Source organism: Protopterus annectens, chromosome 12.part0 (assembly GCF_019279795.1).
Source record: "Protopterus annectens isolate FY-2018-M chromosome 12.part0, PAN1.0, whole genome shotgun sequence".
In the NCBI taxonomy this organism is placed as follows: domain Eukaryota; kingdom Metazoa; phylum Chordata; order Ceratodontiformes; family Protopteridae; genus Protopterus; species Protopterus annectens.
The window spans coordinates 1,247,013,141-1,247,034,690 of NC_056746.1; the positions used below are offsets into that span (position 1 = coordinate 1,247,013,141).

The 21,550-nt window shown below is 36.0% G+C and overlaps 1 protein-coding gene across 2 annotated transcripts in view; it reads left to right on the forward strand.

Annotated features, from left to right (window-relative positions):
- Positions 1-21,550, forward strand: part of LOC122817093 (cadherin-like protein 26) — a 630,240-nt gene that overhangs the window by 419,442 nt on the left and 189,248 nt on the right. For both annotated transcript variants that reach the window (XM_044090256.1, XM_044090257.1), the window contains exon 8: positions 19,419-19,604. In XM_044090256.1, the coding sequence (XP_043946191.1) occupies positions 19,419-19,604 (186 nt within the window). The remainder of the gene's footprint in view (positions 1-19,418; positions 19,605-21,550) is intronic.

Sequence of the window (21,550 nt, forward strand, 5' to 3'; positions counted from 1 at the left end):
TAACCTAAAATTTAAAACAATGATCGCCTCCATGTAGCTTAATATGCTTAAATAAAGCATTATTCTCACTCTCCCTTCTAATCTCAGACTTGTGCTCAATTATTCGATCTTTCAGCTTATGTGTAGTCTTCCCTACATAAAATGAAGGGCAGACTACACACATAGCCAAACAGACAACATTAGTACTACCACAATTCGCTACAAATTTAAACCTATAGCTCTTATTCGTAGTAGGGTGAATGTACAGATAGTTAGGACTATCCGCAACATCCACACAACAAGAGCATTTCAAACATTTAAAAGTACCAAAGTGAGTCAAAGTATACTGGCTTATACTCAATCTAGAATTAAAGTTGAGACTAAAATCCTTATAACATATCCGACTTTTTATAGTTCTCATATTCCTGTATGAAAAATATGGCTTACTGCCTAGAAGCCTATTAATCTCATGAGAAGCCATCAAAACTGGCCAATTCTTCTCTATAATGTGTTTAATTGAATATGTTCTATTTGAAAAAGTCAAAACATATCTAATTCTATCCAATCTATGTGTAGTACCATTCAACTCAGAAAGATAATGAGAATCATCCTGACTATTCCTAAAAAAAGGTTTATATACAGTCTCTCTATTATGTATTGTATATGCCTTCAAGTCTAACAACATTTGACGGTCATACCCACTTGCTTAGAATTCATTAAACATTTCATCTAATTGCACATAAAAAGATGAGTTAGCCATATTAAGCCTACTCACCCTGGCAAACTGAGCCTTAACTACACCTTTAAAAACATGCGGAGCATGCATACTGTCACGGTGTATGTATCTACTCGTGTGAACATCCTTCTTATAAATAGTAGTCTGTATCACACCATCATCTAAAGTAATTTTGACATCAAGAAATATAGCCTCATTTTCTGAAACAGTCTCCTTAAATGTTAAGAAGGTAGTAGTTGTATTTAAATGTAATATAAATTCCGCCAAATTATCCAAAGAACCCTCCCATACCATAAAACAATCATCGACAAATCTTTGATAAAAACAAATGTTGTCATTCAAAAATTTAGATCCATCATGTATATATTGCAATTCCCATTGATGCAAAACTAAATTCGCATATGTATTAGCAACCGGTGTGCCCATGGCAACACCGGTAAGCTGTAAGTATAATTCTTGGTCGAAGGTAAAAATATTATTGCTCAGCACTAAATCTAATAACAAACAAATATTTTGAACATAATTTACAGACATGGATCTTTGCGCTGTCAAAAATTCCCTAATGGAATCTATCCTGTAGCTATTCGGTATAACCGTAAAAAGAGACACAATGTCCATAGTTACAAACAGGTATTCCCCTAAACCAATCTTCATAACATTCAAACTACTATACCAATCATACAATTTCCCCAAAAAATCGCCAGTATCTTTTAATATATTTCCACATCATAATAAAAATGGATGCAGTTGTTTCTGTAAATAAACTGATATTGGTTCTGTTATCCATCCATTTCCCGACACTATAGGCCTCATGGGTGGATTAAACAAAGATTTATGAATTTTAGGTAAACCATAAAGTTGGGGAATGGTAGGACATGGCACAGTAAAGAAATGAAACAAATCTAAATCTATATTCCTAATCTATATCAGATTTGGCCACGTGGCCAAAGTGGTTAAAAAAATTTTATATAGCCGACCTAATCATGAAGGGATTCACATCTAGATCAGGGGAGGTCATCGTGCCTCTTTACTCATCCCTCATCAGGCCCATAATTGAGTACAATGCCCCTTTTGGGATGTACCTTACCAGACACCTGCAGCAACTGGAAAGACCCCAAAAGTTCCTCAGTAAGAGGATCAAAGGGCCCAAACAGATGCCATATGCTGCCTGGTTAAAGAAACTCCAGCTCTACTCAGTGGCATACCACCTGCTCAGAGGCGATCTGTGCCTGACATATAAAGCCATGTCCAACCCGGAATTAATGGACATGCTGCACCTCAGAAAATCCAAATCCCATCATGCTATACGCTCGAGAGACTTGAACCTCAGCACTGAATAACAATAACAATAAATAGAACAGAACCAGTCTCGTATGGAGCCGTACGTAAAGATTATCAAAATAATCCACACAAGAAGTTTCGATCACAGCTCGTATGGTTAGCAAAATAAATCCACCGGATGTACTTAAAAACACCAAAAAGTCTGTTTAATACAAATATAAACCAGCAAATTTAAACGTCAAGCGCTTTCACTAGGCTAAGCTACCTTCATCAGAATGATCGTTCTGATGAAGCTAGCTTAGCCTAGTGAAAGCGCTTGACGTTTAAATTTGCTGGTTTATATTTGTATTAAACAGACTTTTTGGTGTTTTTAAGTACATCCGGTGGATTTATTTTGCTAACCATACGAGCTGTGATCGAAACTTCTTGTGTGGATTATTTTGATAACAATAAATAGGACATGCTGGAGGGACAGATTCATAACCCAGAGGCTCCCTTCACTCTGGAATAAAATCCCAGTCCAGGTTAGGCAGAGTCCCTCATTGACTCTCTTCAAGAAGAATCTTGATGACTGGATGGGGGATCGTAGGTTTACCCCGGGTATCACTTTTGTGTCACTGTTAGACAGAGGCACAGTATACTAACCTCGAAAAAGGGCATAACAAAATTAATTTAAAATGGGTGGCAAAAGCCAAACACACTCTGGCTAGGCTTATAAATGCCCTAGGGCAGATAGCCTAGTATGAACCTATGAACCTATAAGAGCCAAACCAGTTCTAATTGCATATCAGAAATAATGCCTAAAAATTGGGCTGTATCTTGTATACGTGCTCTAACGAATTTCAATAATGGCTATAAATACTTGGTTAGGAACTGTGAAAGGGGTTCGGTGAGGGACCCTCTGCCTGATACAATGGGTTTTCCTTGTAGATTATGTAAATCCTTATGTATTTTTGGCAGAAGATATAAATACTGGGATTTGGGATCCTGTACCATTAGGTGGTATAGGTCTGAATCTGTAATAATACCCTCATCCCTTGATTGCTTAAGAAAGGTGTCTATTTCTTTCTTGAATCTGAAGGTTGGATCTAGGGGCATAGGCATGTAACACTGGCCATCCCTAAGGTGTCCCTGAACATCATCGCAATACTTCTCCCAATCCATAACCACCACAGCTCCTTCCTTATCTGCAGGTAGGATAACTATATTCTTATTATTTTGTAAATTTGACACTACCTGTAGTTCGATCTTTGAGAGATTGTGAGGCGGTAAACGATGTTCATGAGTATTAAAATGTAAATCTTTGAGAACACTGGACTGGAAGGAGGCAACCTGTTGATGCATAGGTGAAGTAAAGGTAGATTTGTGAAATTTAAAGGAATTAATATTAGTGTCAGAATCTTCATCATCAAAAAAAGTCTTAAATTGAGTAAGCGACAAAAGGCTACTACATCCTGTGCAAAAGAATCTTCTGTCACAACAAATCCAGGTACAAAAGTTAGACCTTTATTTAAAACTTGTATTTCCACCTCAGATAGTGGTTTGGAAGAGATGTTCAAAACATTACAAACGTTATTTATTTTTGTACCATTAGTTTGAGCAAACTCTCTAGATCCTTTACCCCCTCTATGTTTTCTGCCTCACCTGTGTTTCCTGACCCTAAAGGGGCATCCAAATTCCATCTCTTTGGGATGGAAGTATCTAAAGTATGGTTACTGTCCACCTCCATGGCTGAGGAGGATTTGTTACCAGATGTGCTACTATTCTCCCCTTTTGATTTTTTGAGGATTGATTTGGGTCTCTTTCTTTTCTGATTATAGGGTTTAACTTCTGGCTGACCAAATTTCACCTGTTTGTGTGATCCAAAGGGTTTACCTCTATTACAGTCCCTCACATCCCTATTTATTTTTTTGATTTTTTTCTCTTTTAATTGTTTCTCTAAATTCATAAATTCTGTACTGAGTTGATTCAGACATGTTGAATGACAGGATAAATCCTCAAAACACTTAATTTCCTCACATAACAAACCTACTTCCATAATATGTTGATCAACTCTACATTCACAGAAGGCTGTTAACGTTTCTACAAAACCCATTGATGCTTTTGTTGGACCTGGGCCCGTTCATCAGCCAGTTTATCATCCATATTATTCATTAAAGGTTGTATTCCAACCCGCAAACACCTTGGGGTGATTCCCTTTAGCTGATAAGCTTTAAAAAGGTTCAAGTGCCACACGTTAGCGCATAATGTTTTCATGCACTTGGTAAGCTTCTGAAAAGCCTGGTTACAGTTCAGCACTAGGTTATTAACATTTACTTCCATATTCCAAAGGCATTCTTTGGATGTAACTGTAGAAATGCTTGGAGGTGTCACAAGGCTGTAATGCGTTAAGAGGAATGCGATCATCAAGCAGGATAATTACTTTAAGGTCACTGACAGCTGACTCCATATACCAAGTTTCTGTTCTTCCTTTGAGTCACTACCAGAACAAAACCCTGTAAGCAATAATGCAGCTTTTAAAGTGGGCTCCATAAGCCCTGCCCTCCTGTCTCACTCGAGGACAGTGGAACTTAAGGGATCGGTCCTTGGACTGCTCCTTTTTGGCATTTACTTCTCTGAGGTCAAAACCAGTGTCAGTGTTCTCTGGCTGACTAAATTTACAGATGATTGCAAATTAGCAGCTGTCATTGAATCCCACATGGACACAAATGTTCTCCAGTAGGGGCTTATATGGACAACTGCTGTCAGAGCCATGGACTAAAGCTAAATGCCAAGAAATACATAATAGTATCCTTCGGGAAGTTATCTAACTCTGGTAACTATCATATTGACAACACAGCCCTTAGAAATGACCCAGTAGTCAGGGACATAGGGACACACATAGACAGTAATCTAGCCTTTGACCATCACATGTCTACAGTAGTGAGGAAATCATTCTATGTTGAGCAACTTATAAACAAAGGTACAGCATCTAGGTCCAAGGAAGTCATTATTCCACTGTATTTGGCATTCATCAGAACTATCATTGAGTGCAATGCCACCTTTGGTATATTTCTAACCAGGCATATCCAACAAATGGAATATCCACAGAGGTTCCTTACTAAAAGAATACAGGGTGTAAGTAATATGTCCTATGCAGACCGCCTCAAGGCCCTATCCCTGTATTCTGTCTCTTACAGGCTTTTGAGAGGAGATCTATGGCTGACATACAGGGCATTGTCAAACCTCACTCTGATGGACCTCCTGCATATCCAAAAAACAAACAGCAGCTGAATTACCCATTCTAAAGACTTAAACCTTGTTTGCAATATAAATAGGACCTGCTGGAGAGACACTTATGTATCCCAGGTACTACCCCATCTCTGGAATAGGCTCCCCATCCATGTGAAGCAGAGTTTCTTCCTAACCCAATTCAAGTGTAACTTGGACAATTGGATAGGGAACAGGAAATTCATCCCTGGCTTTGGCACCTATGTTTCTAATGGACACGGCAACCTGTAAATGGTTCATCTCCCAGACACCTGCTAGTAAATGTTTCATTTCTCAAGCCCTGCTTACAATTGTCAAGGATACCAGAACTTGTCAGAGATTTGAGATGCATGGCCAGGCTTAAAAAGGCTCTTGAGGTCATTAGCCTGGTAAACACCTATGAACCTATTAAGGGCAAGATGCTTTTATTCTACTGTAATTAATCCAGTTAAGCTCTGAAACAAATACACATTTCTTTGTCAAAAGCGCAGGACTCCATTTTTAAGCAAGGGGATTGTAGTAATATGCAAATCATGTCATTCAAGATGTGTGGTTATGTAGGACACCATTAAAAACAAACACACAATGCATACACACACACACACACACACACACACACACACACACACACACACACACACACACACACACACTCACACTTCTTAATGTAAATATGTTACTGTAAAATGGACACAAATTTAAATAAACTAATTTTTTTTAAGTCTTATTTGATCTGTACCCCTTAAACTATATTTCCTCTTTGTGCAAGGATTATCTCATAGCTCATTTTCTTAGTTTCTCAGTAAATCTATATCCATTAATTTTGACAGAAATAAAAGCATATTTTCTATATCATGTCCTTCCACGTTTATAAACAACTTAATGAAACCGTCGATCAGTGCAAATAATTAGGTATGTGGCTTGACCTTATCTGACCTTCACCTACAGCATCCAAGGACTTCAGTCCAAGTGGCTTGTGCAGCTGAAAGCAGCGTATACCATCTCAGACCTACTTTTTCCTTTCCTAGCCAGTCCTTCCTTCATAAATGTTTAAATACTACAAACGTAGGAAACACCAGAGAAATGGGTTTGCCATTTTTACATTTTCATCTTCCATTTGGATCATCATTGAATTATTTTACTCACAGCTTGCTAGCTTGCCTGTTCACCTGTTCCCTCTTCTACAAACTCATACTCTTCATCCTTCCTCCTCTCTAGTTTTACACATTGCTGTTATTTCCACACTCTTCATAAACCTATTACATCCTCTTCCTTCCTTTGCATGTTGCCATCATAACTTTCTGCCTCTCTCTGACTTCTATATGATTCTTTACAAAAAATTGTAACAAAGACTTCCTCATTACAACTACATGGAGGGGGGTATCTTATGTCAAATGGTGTTAGAAGTGAACAAAAGATCACCAGTACTCAACTTCAATCTGTCTGTCCAATAGTAGTGAGGATTTTTTTAATTAAAACTCGGTGTCCTGCACAAGAGAATGTAGATAAGAAATTGGGTAATTTTAATGGCAATATAAGGAAAGGTAATGTCAAGAGATTGAATAGCTTCAGGGGCATGAAATTAAAGTCAGAAAAGAAAGTGAATAAAGCATTTAGAGATCAAAGGGTAGTTAAGCTGCATTAGCCGAAATTGTATCATTATCTGTTGCGTAAATTGCCATAGATTTAGGCCTAGTACACAGATAGTAGAACACTAAAATCTATGTATCAGAGACTGTTAGAATAGATGATAAAAGGCCAAAAGTAAAACCAAGCCTAAATTCAGTAGCAACTGCTATAAATTAATAGGAGTAGATGAGCAAGTTTGGAGCAGGGTGCATATACAGATGAAAACGCTCAACTGAATAAAGTTGTATTTTCTGGTGCTACAGAAGTATTTTCCTTCTTCTAAATATATTTGTTACTGTTTGCTACTTCATTGGTTATTATGTCTAAAGGTGCTCCTGAAGGAGGTGGGCTAGCTGCTGCTAGCCAGACTAATACAGCTGTCTCAAATAATGGCAAATTAACCAGTTTACTTCAACAAGTGAGCTCTCAACTTTTTTACATTCATTTCATCTTCAGAATTCCATGAGAGTGGGGTTGCAAGAATTTGAAAGTTTAGGTGTTCCTTTAACTCAGGTTACACCAAATACTGAAGACAACACCTGCACTTCTATTTTATCTGGATTAAAAACAAATTAGAAAACTAATGATTTTAATTTCAGCACAGACCCTGGTGTTAGAAGGATATGCACTGGTGAAACTCTTACCTCAAGCATTAAAGTGTTTGAAAATACACTTCTTTAATATAAAAAGTTACAATTGGAGAACAGTTATCTGGAAAGGAATATGGAATTAAATCAGGTCCCTAAGGGACTAAGGCTCTGGCGATTACCAAATGGAGCCTTTAATAATTCTGAATTCCTTAAAGAACTTGAGCATCTGTTTAATATGGCAGGACTTGATTTATTAAAGCTTATGGTTAAATATAACAATATCAAAATGGACACTCTGTCTGGTGAGCTAGGTAATCATATTCATTTCATTACGAATGACTTGCTGTATACCCAAATAAAAGGGCAGTTTGACAAAGCCTTTTCTAATGTGGAAAGTGTTTGTAAAAACATATTTACTCACAAGTGCAACAGATTGCAAATTGACTTGGAAGAATACTCTAATGGAAAGGTGTATCCCAAGCCAAATGTGTCGCTTAGCAATCAGAGATGTCAAACCAATCAATTTGAAGCAACGGCTGACAACGTGATGATGTATGACTTGAGGGATTATGAGCGGCCCGCTCTGAGGTTCCTGCAGTGAGACAGTTGGAGCGTTTGCAAAATTGGGCACAGCAGGAACATTTTTCCTTTCAACACCCTCACAACAATGCATAACAGGAGAGGGAACAACAGAACAATTACCAGGCACAGGGAGCTTGTCCCAAGAAGTCAAACATCACTTACAGCAACTGCAAGAGGCGGTAATTTAATCTTTTGTCTCACCAGGTAACAGTTCTTCTCCCATCATTATGGGTTCAGATTCAAATATTTTGGCTGTTTTGTTGGGTATGGCTGCATTTGTTGACTTTGACAAACAGCTTGATTCATTAGACAGTTCTATCTTAACTCTGTATTCGTTTACTAACCATCAGCAGCACAATATTACATAATTTGTCGACATTTCACAGAATTTCACAGAATGAGTCTGTTGAAAGTGATTTGTGTGTACTGGACAATTTGTTGCTTGCTGATAATAGTTTAACTAGGAATTTTACGGAAGCTGCACTTCCTATTACTGTGTACAATTCAGTAGGAGATTTTAAGTTGTTCATCTACTCTGTCAATGATGTTTTACTTTCACATGCTGATGTACTTTCCAAAGATTTTTCTTTTGTGCCAGCTAGGAACTGCAATATTGTTACTTTAAGTATAGATTTCAAGCTCTATTTACGAAAATTTAATTTACGGTTGTGGTTTAATAATGGAAATGCTGGGAATGCCTTGGTTAAAACAATAAGTTATGTCTTTTTAATAAAATGCGTGAATTGGAGTTGAGGCAGTGTTTAGGTAGTACATCTGCACAACCTCATGACAATTTAACACAAAATGGAAAAAGGTTGTTATAAGATATTGTATCTGACAAAAATATGTGTAATGAAGCCAGATAAAGGCAATGGAATGGTAGTGATGGATCAAGTAGATTATGTGCGTGCTGTTAATGCAATTCTTGCTGATGGAACATATGAAGAAATTTCACAGAATGAAATTAATATTGCACACAACAAAATAGACCTACTTTTAAATGACGTGCGTTATCAAGGCAACATTACATTAGAGGAGCATTCTTATATGAAAAATGAACATCCAGTTATTGAGAGTATCTTTGGTATTCCCAAAATACACAAGATCCTAGTTAATCCACCATTTAGACCTATTATAGATGCCAAAAGATCTAAGACTTTCTTAATTTCTAGATTTTTAGATCAACAATTGAAGGGGTCCTACAGGTATTTTCATACATTTAGCAACAAATGTAAAGACACTGACAGTACCACAGCTAGGAAATTTATTACAAAAAATAAAGTAAAAAACAAAAACAAAAATTGCAATGAATAAATCCTTACAAAACAGTGGTTAGTGCTTTCAGGGACCTACCCCTTCATCAGACAACAGTTAAAAATCCCATAATTCTTTAAATACTGTAAAATAGTCACATGATATTTCAAAAATATTTCAGTTATACCCAGTAAGGACATAACAATTAGTGCATCAGTACATATTAGCACAGTTATGCAAATAAATAGACCATATACTAAAAGAATTATAGCTAAAATAAATAAATAATGTATAATTAAAAATATGTATATGTGTATAACCTTATATAGTGCATAACTCTATATAATGAAAAAAGATATAACCTAATAATCCTAACAACAACACTATAAATATATATATATATATATATATATATATATAAACATAATAAAAATGCATATAGACAGATCTAGTACATCCAGCTTGTATAGATACATACATAAAAATAAAATGCTTATATATATATATATATATATATATATATATATACACACACACACACACACACACACACACACACACACACACACACACACACACACAAGTAAATACTAAAATAGTGCTAACAAATTTATCCAATCTAAAATACAATATAAAAGATAAAAGTATATTGTAATATATAGTTAAAAATCTAAAAAAAAATTCCATACATTTGCAGAGACTCCTGGCATTTTTTTGTCTCATTTGAACAGGGTCGATACAACAGGTATTTTTTTACTTTGTCACTATTGACGGCTGTAACATCTTCAGTGTTATACTCCATGAACTGGGGTTAAGTTGGCTGGAGAGGCAGTTGGTCATTTCTAATAAGTTTGAAGGACATCGGATTACTACTCTCGTGACCATAATGGAGGTAGTACTTAATAATTTCATTTTCTTTGAAGGAGAAATGTTCAGGCAAAAGGTTGGAGTGGCAATGGGGGTAGCTTGTGCCCCCCATTTTTGCTAATATACTGATGTCTTTTGGGAGACCAATTTTGTTTTTCAGAGCGAATATTTTGATTTCATTTCTAACTACACAAGATACCTGGATGACATTTTTTTTGGTTTAGCGGGGTACCCTAGAAAACTACAGGAATTTTTTGATTATATTAACAACATGGTTGATTTTCTAAAATTCACCTACCAATATAGCACTGATACTATTCATTATATGGATGTGGAGATTATTTTTGACCATGATAAAAATTCCTTGGTGTCCAAGATCTTTAGGAAATCTACTTTTTCAAATTCATACCTGGAATATTCTAGCTGCCACTCTCCTTGTCAAAAAAGATCAGTTGTTAAAGGTCAACTGGTGAGGGTGGCTAGGATGGTGACTAGGGAATCAGATTTTATTGAAGAAGTTGATTTCATTTTACAAATGTTTAGAATTAGAGGTTACCCTGACCACTTATTGTTGACTTTGAGAGATGAGATTATGGCAAAAAGACAAAGAAAGGTTTATTTACCCATTTTAGATGGGGAAGATGGCAGGAAATGGTAACCTTGGAATATTCACTAATACTAAGAACAAAAACTTGGCTGATGGTTATTTTGCCTTTATTTTCACATACAAACGTGATACCTCAAACATTTGTGCCATTGTCAGGAAAAATTGAAGATTGTTAACTTCTGATTATGACTTACTACAATTATTTGTTAATAACCCCAAATTTTCTGTTTAGGAGAGACCTAAATTTTAAAGATTTTTTTGAAAGAGGGCAAAATAGTGGTAACCAAAATCAGTCCAATCTTAGATTAGGTAATTTCAAGTGTGGTAGGTGCACCCAATGTTCACATATTATGGAGACCAGCAATATTTTTGTGTGAAATAATTTCAAAATTAACATACATTCACGCTGTAACTGTTTTTCTAAGAATGTAACATACATTGCTAAATGCTTGTCTTGTCCCGCATTCTATGTGGGGAAGACGGCTAGGCTGTTCAAAAATAGAATATATGAACACACATTGGATATTTTGAGAGCAGTTAAAACTAATGTATTAAGCAGACATATTGAGAGGCTTAAGGACCACACCTTTAGATTTTTGGTAGTACAACAGATTACTAGTGATTTACAAGGGAAGGTGATCCCTGACCAGTTGGAAGCCTGTGAATTACGTTGGCAATTGAGGCTTAATGCTACAGAATATCTAGGTTTGAATGAATATACCAGCATTTCAAGTATTTTAAAAATGAAGCAGTATGGGTGTTTATTGTAATTTTGATATAGGCAGTATAATGAACAATTTTTGGTATATTGTTTTTGTTTTAGTATGTGTTGCTTTAAATTTTAACTGTGTGGTTAATTACTTAATTGTTTCTTAACTGAGTATAAAAGAAGTGTGGTGTTTTAATTCATTGATCTGTTGAAGTCTTGTTAATATACAGACAAAAGCACTCAACTGAATAAAGTTGTATTTTCTGGTGGTAAAGAAGTCTTTTCCTTCTTCTGAATATATTTGTTGCATTGAAGAATTACTTTACTTTGCAGGATGCCATTCTCAAACTTCCATTGGAAAGCTGGCCCATATGGGAAGACAAAACTTTAGAAGACAGTAAATTGATAACTGTACAATGAGGTATTCAATGTAAATTACGTCAGGGTTACAGATAATGGGATTTACCAAATAAATTAGAATTTTTTTATTGAAATGGTCAGCAAGAGCTGCACTTATGTATTATTAAAAAACTTGCATGGGCTCTCTAAATAAGTCAATGAGATGCAATCAGTGCATTAACCAAATAGTGGAGTACACAGTGACATTTGGAGGAATGTCCCCTGCAGCCCCTACACTCCCTGCTAATTAAATATATCAGCTCTGAGATCACACTAAAGTGAGGAAAATGGTCTATTTCCCATTCTGTGCTGCATGGCGATCTCCATTCAGATGTTTGAAGGTTTGAAATTTCAGTGATCCAATAGGGATCCATCACGGAAGACCATTTTTCTTATTGCTGTCACATGAGCTTGAAAATTTTGAAGTTTACAAACCCTGATGCATAAGGAACTACATAAAGTCTTTCACAGGAGCAGGAGCAGCCCTATAATAAATCCTTAATTTATGCCTAAAGAAATTTTTGAGCTGCCAGTGTTTTTTTTTTTTAATCTTTAAAACAAATTAGAAAATATCCCAAACCTTTTAGATGTCAACAGGCAATTAAGATAACGTCTAAAGAGGTTCAAGCCTATAAAGAACACTCACAGTTACCTGTAGGATTTTACACACACACACACACACACACACACACACACACACGCACACACACACGCACACACACACACACACACATATATATATATATATATATATATATATATATATATATATATATATCAAATACTGACAAACCTCCTTTGGTTGACATCGTTTTAGTTGACAAAGTTTAGTTGACTACACAGATGGTTAACAGGTGTGTGAAACTGGCAATCCCTGTAAGGAAAATAGTCACATTTCCTTGAGGACTGTGTGATCTTGATGTTAGTATATGTAACTTGCAAGGGGTGAGGGGAGTGCAAGGGGCTTGCTCCCTGCAACAAATTATGTTTTACTTTGCTTTTTTAACTTTGTTTTGCATGTGTTGAAATTTTTGCACAGCATATGTGTAGCACCATGCCAATGTTTGCAAAGTCGACTTCTTGTGGTCAATCTTGTGAACGTCAATATTTGACCAATTCATTCATTTTCAGTAGACTCATATATGGGTCTTTGTTATTTAAATGAAAACTCATTTCACTGAATCCCAAGTGGTCATATCCATTTGACTGAAAACTGAAAAGTGTGGAATTGCACAGAAAGTATGCAGTGGTGTCTTTTCTTACCACAGAAATTATTAAGCAAGTGAGTCTAGCTTAGTCTAGCTGATTATTTGTGCATCGTAATGGACACCATCATGTTGTACCTCCAGATCTGCAGATATTTGCATTTGTGCTCCAGCACAGACTCACTAAGTATGATGATTTTTTTTTATTTTCTCCATGGTCATATGACCATGGAGTTAATATATGTATGTAAGTAAGGAGGGTGTGAGGAGTTGCAGAGGGCTTGACTGGAGAATAATTTTTTTTCTATTACCTGATATTTCAGTAAAATGAGTTTCAGTCAGATGGGTTTGACCATATGGGATTCACTGAAATAAACTTTCAATGAAATGACATATACCCATAACTTTATTATCAAAATCTGGCAATGCACTTCTTTGTTTAATTATCCCATCAAAATAAAATGTTGAAAATAAAAACATTTTTATGCCAATATTTCAAAACATGCTAAAGCCAATTTTCTGTATGCAATGTTTTGGAAAAAATACCGTTGAACTGCATTTGTCATCCGGATCTCTCTCTCTATATATATATATATATATATATATATATATATATATATATATATATGTGTGTGTGTGTGTGTGTGTGTGTGTGTGTGTGTGTATGTGTATTTTATATATATATAGCTACTGAGAGAGAGAGAGAAAGAGATAGAAAAGAGGGGCAGGTCTTTATAAGAGCTTGCTAGAACATACCTCACTAGGGCAGTCTCAGTTTCATCAGCCTTCCTTAGGCATGTATCTTCTCAGACTATCTGTGAGATGACTACCTGGTCATTGACAATATTCTCTTGAAACAATACACACAAGGTACAATCTAGGGAGAGGGGTCAAGGAGGCTTTTTTTGATTTTTGAGGGACATGTGAAGCAACAGACCTTTGTAATCCTTCTCATCCCTATGCCTGCACCACTTGTGTGATTCTTTCCTCTGTCAAACATTTTTCTGCAGATATCATCTAGAAAAAGGAGCATTAATGTGTGAGAACTCACTATAATAGGAGATGGTCGAGTAAGATCACCATTGCAGTGCAAAGGGTAAGATCACTATTGTAGTGCAAAGAGTAAGATCACCATTGCAGTGCAAAGAGTGAGATCACCATTGTAGTGCAAAGAGTAAGATCACCATTGTAGTGCAAAGAGTATGATCACCATTGCAGCGCAAAGAGTGACATCACCATTGTAGTTCAAAGAGTAAGATCACCATTGCAGTGCAAAGAGTAAGATCATCATTGCAACGCAAAGAGTGACATCACCATTACAGCTCAAAGAGTAAGATCACCATTGCAGTGCAAAGAGTGACATCACAATTGCAGTGCAAAGAGTAAGATCACCATTGCAGCACGAGCTCCCAGCCACTTCTTCTTTTTTTCGCTATTGAGGCTGTGGGCTCCTGGTGTCAATGGGGGAGGAAATAGGACTAAGAGAGTGAAATGAGAGTAACTGTACTCCTTCCAGTTACCACAATGGAGACTACTTATTTACCTGTTGAAGGTCAGCTTTTCAGTGCATGGAATATGAACTTTGACATTATTTCACTGACAAAAAAAAAAAAATTATGGTGTGGGATGACACCTGCTTTTATTCCGATGTAGAGTTGCATCTTCACATGGGAAGTAGCTCAGCCCATGCTGCCGCATATGTGGAGCTCTGGGAGTTTTGCTGTTTGAGTGGATAGCCTGAATTGGATTGTTATGTCAGAAATTCTACTGCAATAGTGATTATTCTCAAACATCTCTTATATATTTTGCATAAATCCAGAGCTATGAAAGATGATGGCAGTTTGAGCAGAGAATTAAGGCCTCAACTGTTAACAAGCTGCTTCCTCTGGTTCCAGGGCTTGATTATCTCAGCTTTTATGTGCCTGCTATGTGACATTGAGCAAATCACTTAAAAACTAGGAACTTGGGCTTGGCTTCTTAATGGTCTCATGGACTGCATGCCTAGTAACAATGGATAATGCAGTTGAGGATTACATACAGTGTTAAATGTAACTGAGCAGAATACTTTATATTGTGTGTGTGTGTGTGTGTGTGTGTGTGTGTGTGTGTGTGTGTGTGTGTGTATGTATCTGTATGTATGTATGTATTTGTGTATATGTCTATATAGCTCTATATAACTGTATCTATATCTACAGCTACACACACACACACACACGCACACACACACACACACACACACACACACACACACACACACACATATAGATGGATATAGATATATTGACCTGTATATCTATATATCTATAGCTATATCTATGTATATGTATATATATATGTATATATATATATATATATATATATATATATATATATATATATATATATATATATATATATTAAGAACAATATATGTATGTATATGTATATGTGTATGTAGATATATATATATATATATATATATATATATATATATATATATATATATATATATATATATATATATAATGAGAGAGAAAGAATGAAACATCAAATGTGAGCAGAAGAAGGTGTGTGATTAAGTACATGGAAATATCAGAAATATTATTCATAAGTGTAGTTTGATCTTGTGAATATCCACATAGGTTCATAGGCATGTAATAGGCTAGCTGCTCTTGTAGGTCATCTTAAGCCTAGCCAGTTTTCCTTTTTGTGTTTGAAATAACCTATCCCATTTTGTTAAAGATTGTCATTACCCATCCCATGGTCGATAATTATATATATTACTACTTATGAGAATAACTAGGATAAAACCATAGATAATTTGAGCGGACCCATTTGTGGTATAAAGCATTTAGGAAATGCATGTGTCCATTAGTAGTACAGGTGGCAATCCTAGGGTAAATTTTCTGTTTACTAACCAAAGGTCTAAGTTGGACCTGAAAATGGACAGGGATGAACTTTGTTTTGTATGGCTGAGGAGTTTGTTCCATAGCAGAGGTATCCCCAGTGAAAACCTGTCCCTCCAAACCATTGTATTGATATTGCGGAAGAGGTTTAGATCCCTAGGCAGAAGTTTTTTTTTATGCCGTTTGACTTTCTCATGTGTAGTAAATCCATCAGCAATCTGTTGGAGGATGTATTTTATGTCAGTCACAGGTCACCTCTTTGCAGTCTGAAGGATTCAGAGTATAGTGACACAGCTTTGAGTTGTTTCTCGTAGGACATGTTTTGTAGGCCTTGTATGCTTTTAGTAAGGTATCTTTGTGGGTGTTACAGTTGTTGCATGTGTCTGGACAGATATATGCCAAAGGGGCATTATATTTAATGATTGGCTTAATTAGGGCTGGATAAAGTGCAGCAATGACATCTCTAGATCTAGACACCATCCCTTTGTTTATAAGCTGTGCAATGTAGAAGGGTTCTCTTACAACAATATTCACATGCTGGTCAAATGTTGGGTCACTGTCCACAAAAGTTCCCAAAACCCAAACAACTGGGTCAACTCTTAGGGAAATATTGTCAATATGGTCGTTTTCTGGGTAGATGATTTCCTAAAGTTACAGTAATGCATTTTTTGCCATTTATTTTCAGACCATGGTTTAAACTACTTATTTATTTGAGACAAACCTTCCTGTAGGATGGCTAAGTCATTTGGAGATTCAATGACTACTCCTAGCTTGCAATCATCTGCAAACTTAGTCAGCCAGAACCCTTTGGTACTGAATTTTATTTCAGAAAAGTAGATGCTAAACAAGAGAGGTTCCCAGCACAGAACTCTGGGGGACTTCCTGGTGGCTAGTCTGTTTGTGGATATAATGTCCCCTATTTTGATTATCTCCATCCTAATTGTAAGCCAATTGGCAATCCTGTGAGTGACAGAGGGGTTTGTTCACATTTTGTTCAGCTTCTCTACTACACTTGAGTGAGGAATTGTGTCAAAAGCTTTGGTCAGGCCAATGGATGTGGTGTATACTATATTTGCCTTCATCCATTGCTTTGGTGACCTTTTTAAAAACATCCTCCAGGCTGAGTAAGCATGACCTGCCCTTGATGAATCCAGGCGTTTATGGATCTAGTGTTTGGAGGTTTCCTATGTCCAGATTGATTAATTCCATGATAGGTCTTTCCATGGCTTTGCATATGAGGCTGGTGCAACTGTAATTGCCTAGGTTTGTGGAAGGTCTTCCCTTATGCAGGGGAATGACTGTAGCCGTTTTCCATTCACTTGGTACAAAACCTCTATGGAGGCTGAGATTACACAGTGTTATTAGGAGTGTAACTAAATCACGCTTCTTGCTATTTAAGATGTATCCAGGGTTATTGTCAGGACTCATCGGTGTAGTATTTTTAGCTTTTGAAAGCACTTTTAGTACTTGGTCTTAAAGGTAAATGTAATATGGGACACTGGTAAAGCCATGAATGATTCTTCAAGGACAATCTTAGTATCCATGTTGCGAAGCCAAGAGTACGTTTCCAAGATTAAACTGCATGATGAAAATATTTTTCTTTTATGTGCCCTTTATCATGTTCTGTTTATGCACTTAGTTTGAAATGGTACATGCTGTATGCCAGTACCATATACGAAACAGTACTTTATCATTTTATATTGAATGCTTGTAAGAAGTGTTGCGATACTGAATTATTCATATGGTATGTATGTTGGATTTGTATAGTAAATCATTCCTCTTTATGATAAGCACTCTTATGGGTTTAATGACACATTATAATAAGTGTATAAAACAATAAAACACAATTCCTTGTCGCAGTCAAACCAGGCTGTGAGTCAACAATAGACTGCTTCACGTCTCTTCAGACCTTCCAAACTCAAAGTTCCAAACCACGTCTCTTCAGATCTTTAAAACTTTCAGAGAGATACGAGTCCACATCTAAATATCCAAACTCAATTCTGAGCACAAATAAAAACTTTCTTTATTAATATCCACAGTTGGTAAGCGCTTTCGCTATAGCGGAGATGTCCGTTGCTTATTTTAAAGCTGTCTCACTGTGTTAAACCCATTTAACATAGCGAAACAGTAAAAAGCAACAGAGATCTTGCTTTCTCCGTTGCTTTTTTTTTTTAAACCTGTCTCGCTATGTTAAATGGGTTTAACATAGCGAGACAGCTTTAAAATAAGCAACGGAGATCTCCGTTGCTTTTTTTAAACCTGTGTCGCTATGTTAAACTCTTTTAACATAGCGAGACAGTGTTAAAAAAAAAAGACTTATACTAATGGAAAAAGTCCGGGTGACTGGACCTTTTTCCATTAGTATAAGTCGATTTACAATGTGCACGCTGGCCAATCAGCGTGCACATTTTGGAATATTAATAGGGGGCCGTGGTATAATATCCTTAAAACTAGTTCATATTCTAACACACCATGAAAAGTAATTCTAACACCAAGGTGCAAATCAGTAATGAAGGAATGAAGGATGATAGACTTTGCTGGTATTATTGTATCTATCTTTGAGAAAGTAGGAGTACAAAAGTATATTTCTTTAGGAACTGTTTCAATAATTTATGCCAGCATTTCACTTACAGAACAGATTTTTGTCAGAGTTTTCAAATGTAAATACTATGACTGTTAACCTTTTTCAGTGCTGGCCTTCAAAGATTTGAAATTTCTAATTATTCTGGAAGCTGATTAATGATATATACTCATGAAATGATTAAACAAAATTTTAAAAATGTCATAGTTAATGTGGTAATGTGCCATACTTAAAGTTGTGTTTATGAATACTGCGGACTCACTTTGCCAAAGGTACAAAAGTGATATACAGACGTTTCACACAACTTTCTAACAATAATGATTTGTGCCTCAGCAGCATTTCTCTATCTCCAAAAAGGGGATTCTGTTTTATTTAATATTTTCACTGTAATGGAGATTTTTTTCATATTTTCATTGTTACTTTATATTGATTATTTATTTTTGTTTAACCTCTGTACCAAAACTTCAGTTATCCATATATACCAGATAAAGATTCCTTATATCATATGTGATGTGTTGTTCTCACTATATTCAGTTTGACTGAGGCATTGATTTAATACAGTGATTTTATGTACAAAGTTTTTCTTCCTGGATCATTGCTGAAAAAGGGCTATGCGCAGTCAGAATTTCCCAGTAAATCACTACAAATGAATTGATAAAAATGTGTGAACATTTATCAAATTGAATTTTGTTAAAAAGTAAATAATTTTTGGTAAAACAGCTACTTCATGTTGAATATTTATTGAATGTTCACACTACCTTTGATCAAAATGAATACTTTTTTAGCTGTATGTTTATGAGGAAGTGTGGTTTAATAATGCCTTTTTAGGTAAAATATATATTAAGAGCATTATATTTTGTCTTAGTATACTGGAGAAATAAATGAAAGTGAAGAGAATGTGACTGTGGTGACAATACAAGTGACAGACAACGATACAGCTAACACAGACGCATGGAAAGTGATTTATAAAATAGTTTCAGGAAATGAAATGGGAAATTTCAAGATTGAAACAAATCCAAAAACAAATGAAGGAGTTCTCAAAGTTATTAAGGTAAGTGCCACATTTTTACTGTCAATTTTAACAGATAAATACAGGATTATAAGAATATGGTTTTCATATTACTGTATATACACATGGATAAGTATCCAGGAAAGTAAGAAAAAATGTCCTGGGGAATAATCTTATATCAGGAAATGTTTTTTTGAGTGTTTTTTTTTCATACTGAGAAACGTATGCCTGAGTGGAACAAAGTGACAAAGCACACTAGTAAACTGTCTTCAAATCCTGGTAGGTGGTAAATTCTGATGTAAACTAAAGTAGGTGAAATGGTAAATCAAATGAAATATGAATTATATACTTTCAATAAAGGGAAATTAGAGAGCTGACGCCAAAATATGTACCTTCAGGTAAAGGTATATATATATCGACAGTCTGTTTCATGTTATAAGTCAGTAGAAAACTATAATACTGCAGTGCGTTGACCTAAGCATTTCATTTCACTACTTATAGTGCCTGATATACTATCGTCATGGAACTACTAATAAGTTAGGTTTGTTCACTGCTATGAAAGAGTAAACAGTATATATATCATTACAATAAGAAAAGTCACAAAGAATTACTGAAGGCATTTGTTTTTTCACAAGGTGAACCACTTATCATGCATGCACAGATATGCACAGTAACAGAGTGAGAGGCTAAACGTCATGATGCAGCTATCAGTTTTGATAAAAAGGTTTGGAGAACAGGTACTACTGGACTGCAGTCTTACACAGTAGCATAGCTTTTAGGTTCATCCCTAAGTTGCATCCATTTTTGGATGACTGATAATTGGTTTGAATTCAATAACACAGTTCAAGTTTCCTCCTCTGATATCATTTACTGTGTAGACAAACAGCCGTTTGTGTCTGCACTGCATGACTTGAGGGTGATTACTAATGACAAGCTGATGGTAAAGGTCCAGTTCCTACATGTCAAATCCCCTCGTTTCCATCCCAGTAACACTGTTCCCATCAAACACTGTGTTCCACCTATTGATCTCCTACTCTGGTGCATGCCGCAGTCTCCTTCTGACAGATTAGTGCAGCATTCTGCATCTTGGACTTCTAGAGTTAGAACTCAATTGCCTGCAGCTTGTACAAAATTCTACTGTTTTACTACTGCATGGAATCTACAAGTACCACTATATCAGATGGACTCTGCTGAGACTGTACTGACTTTCAGTCTCAGAGTAAGGTCTGTAAAGTTCTAGTCCTAGTTTATGTGGCCATGCAGGGCTGCTCATGGTCCCCATAGTGCAGCTGGACTCAACTGGAGTTCTATCGTTAGAACGCCAATGATCACATCTCTGAAATTTACTAACTGGTTGCCTCAGATGGTCTCCAACATGGGATGGGTTAAAGCACTTCAGGTAGGCACATTTGTTTGAGTGAGTTTATGAGCAATATTATTGGTTGACTGCAGTGCAAAAAGTCAACCTTATAAAAGTCATTGTTGTTTGCATTGTTTTACTTCATCTTTTTTATACTAATTTTCATCCATTTGCTATTTTGTGTCTCTGTGTTTCTTAACTTATGTGTATTTTTTATTTAATGCCTGAGTTAAAACAGCTGAATAATCAAAGTAGAATTTGAAGCTGAAAACCTTTATCTCTTATAAAATTAGAGAATGAGTGAGTGCAAGTGAAAAAAAGTACGCTACTGCATAGCCTTTCTTCACCAGAGAGAATGAGAAGTTAGTTAACCCCAAAGAACTATTGCATATCACTTAGGTGTCATTCAGGGAAAAAATGATGTGCTTAGTTGAATGAGGCTCTTGTGGCTAAATGCAAGCAGAAAATGATGGTCATGAGCATACCTCTCAACCTGGAAACATCAAAAATCTGGACAAGGCCCATGAAAAATAGGTACAAATCTGTACGCTGATTAACATCTAATTTGCATACATAATTATGTAACCCCACCCACTCCAGTGGAATTGTGGGATACCAACTTTCAAAC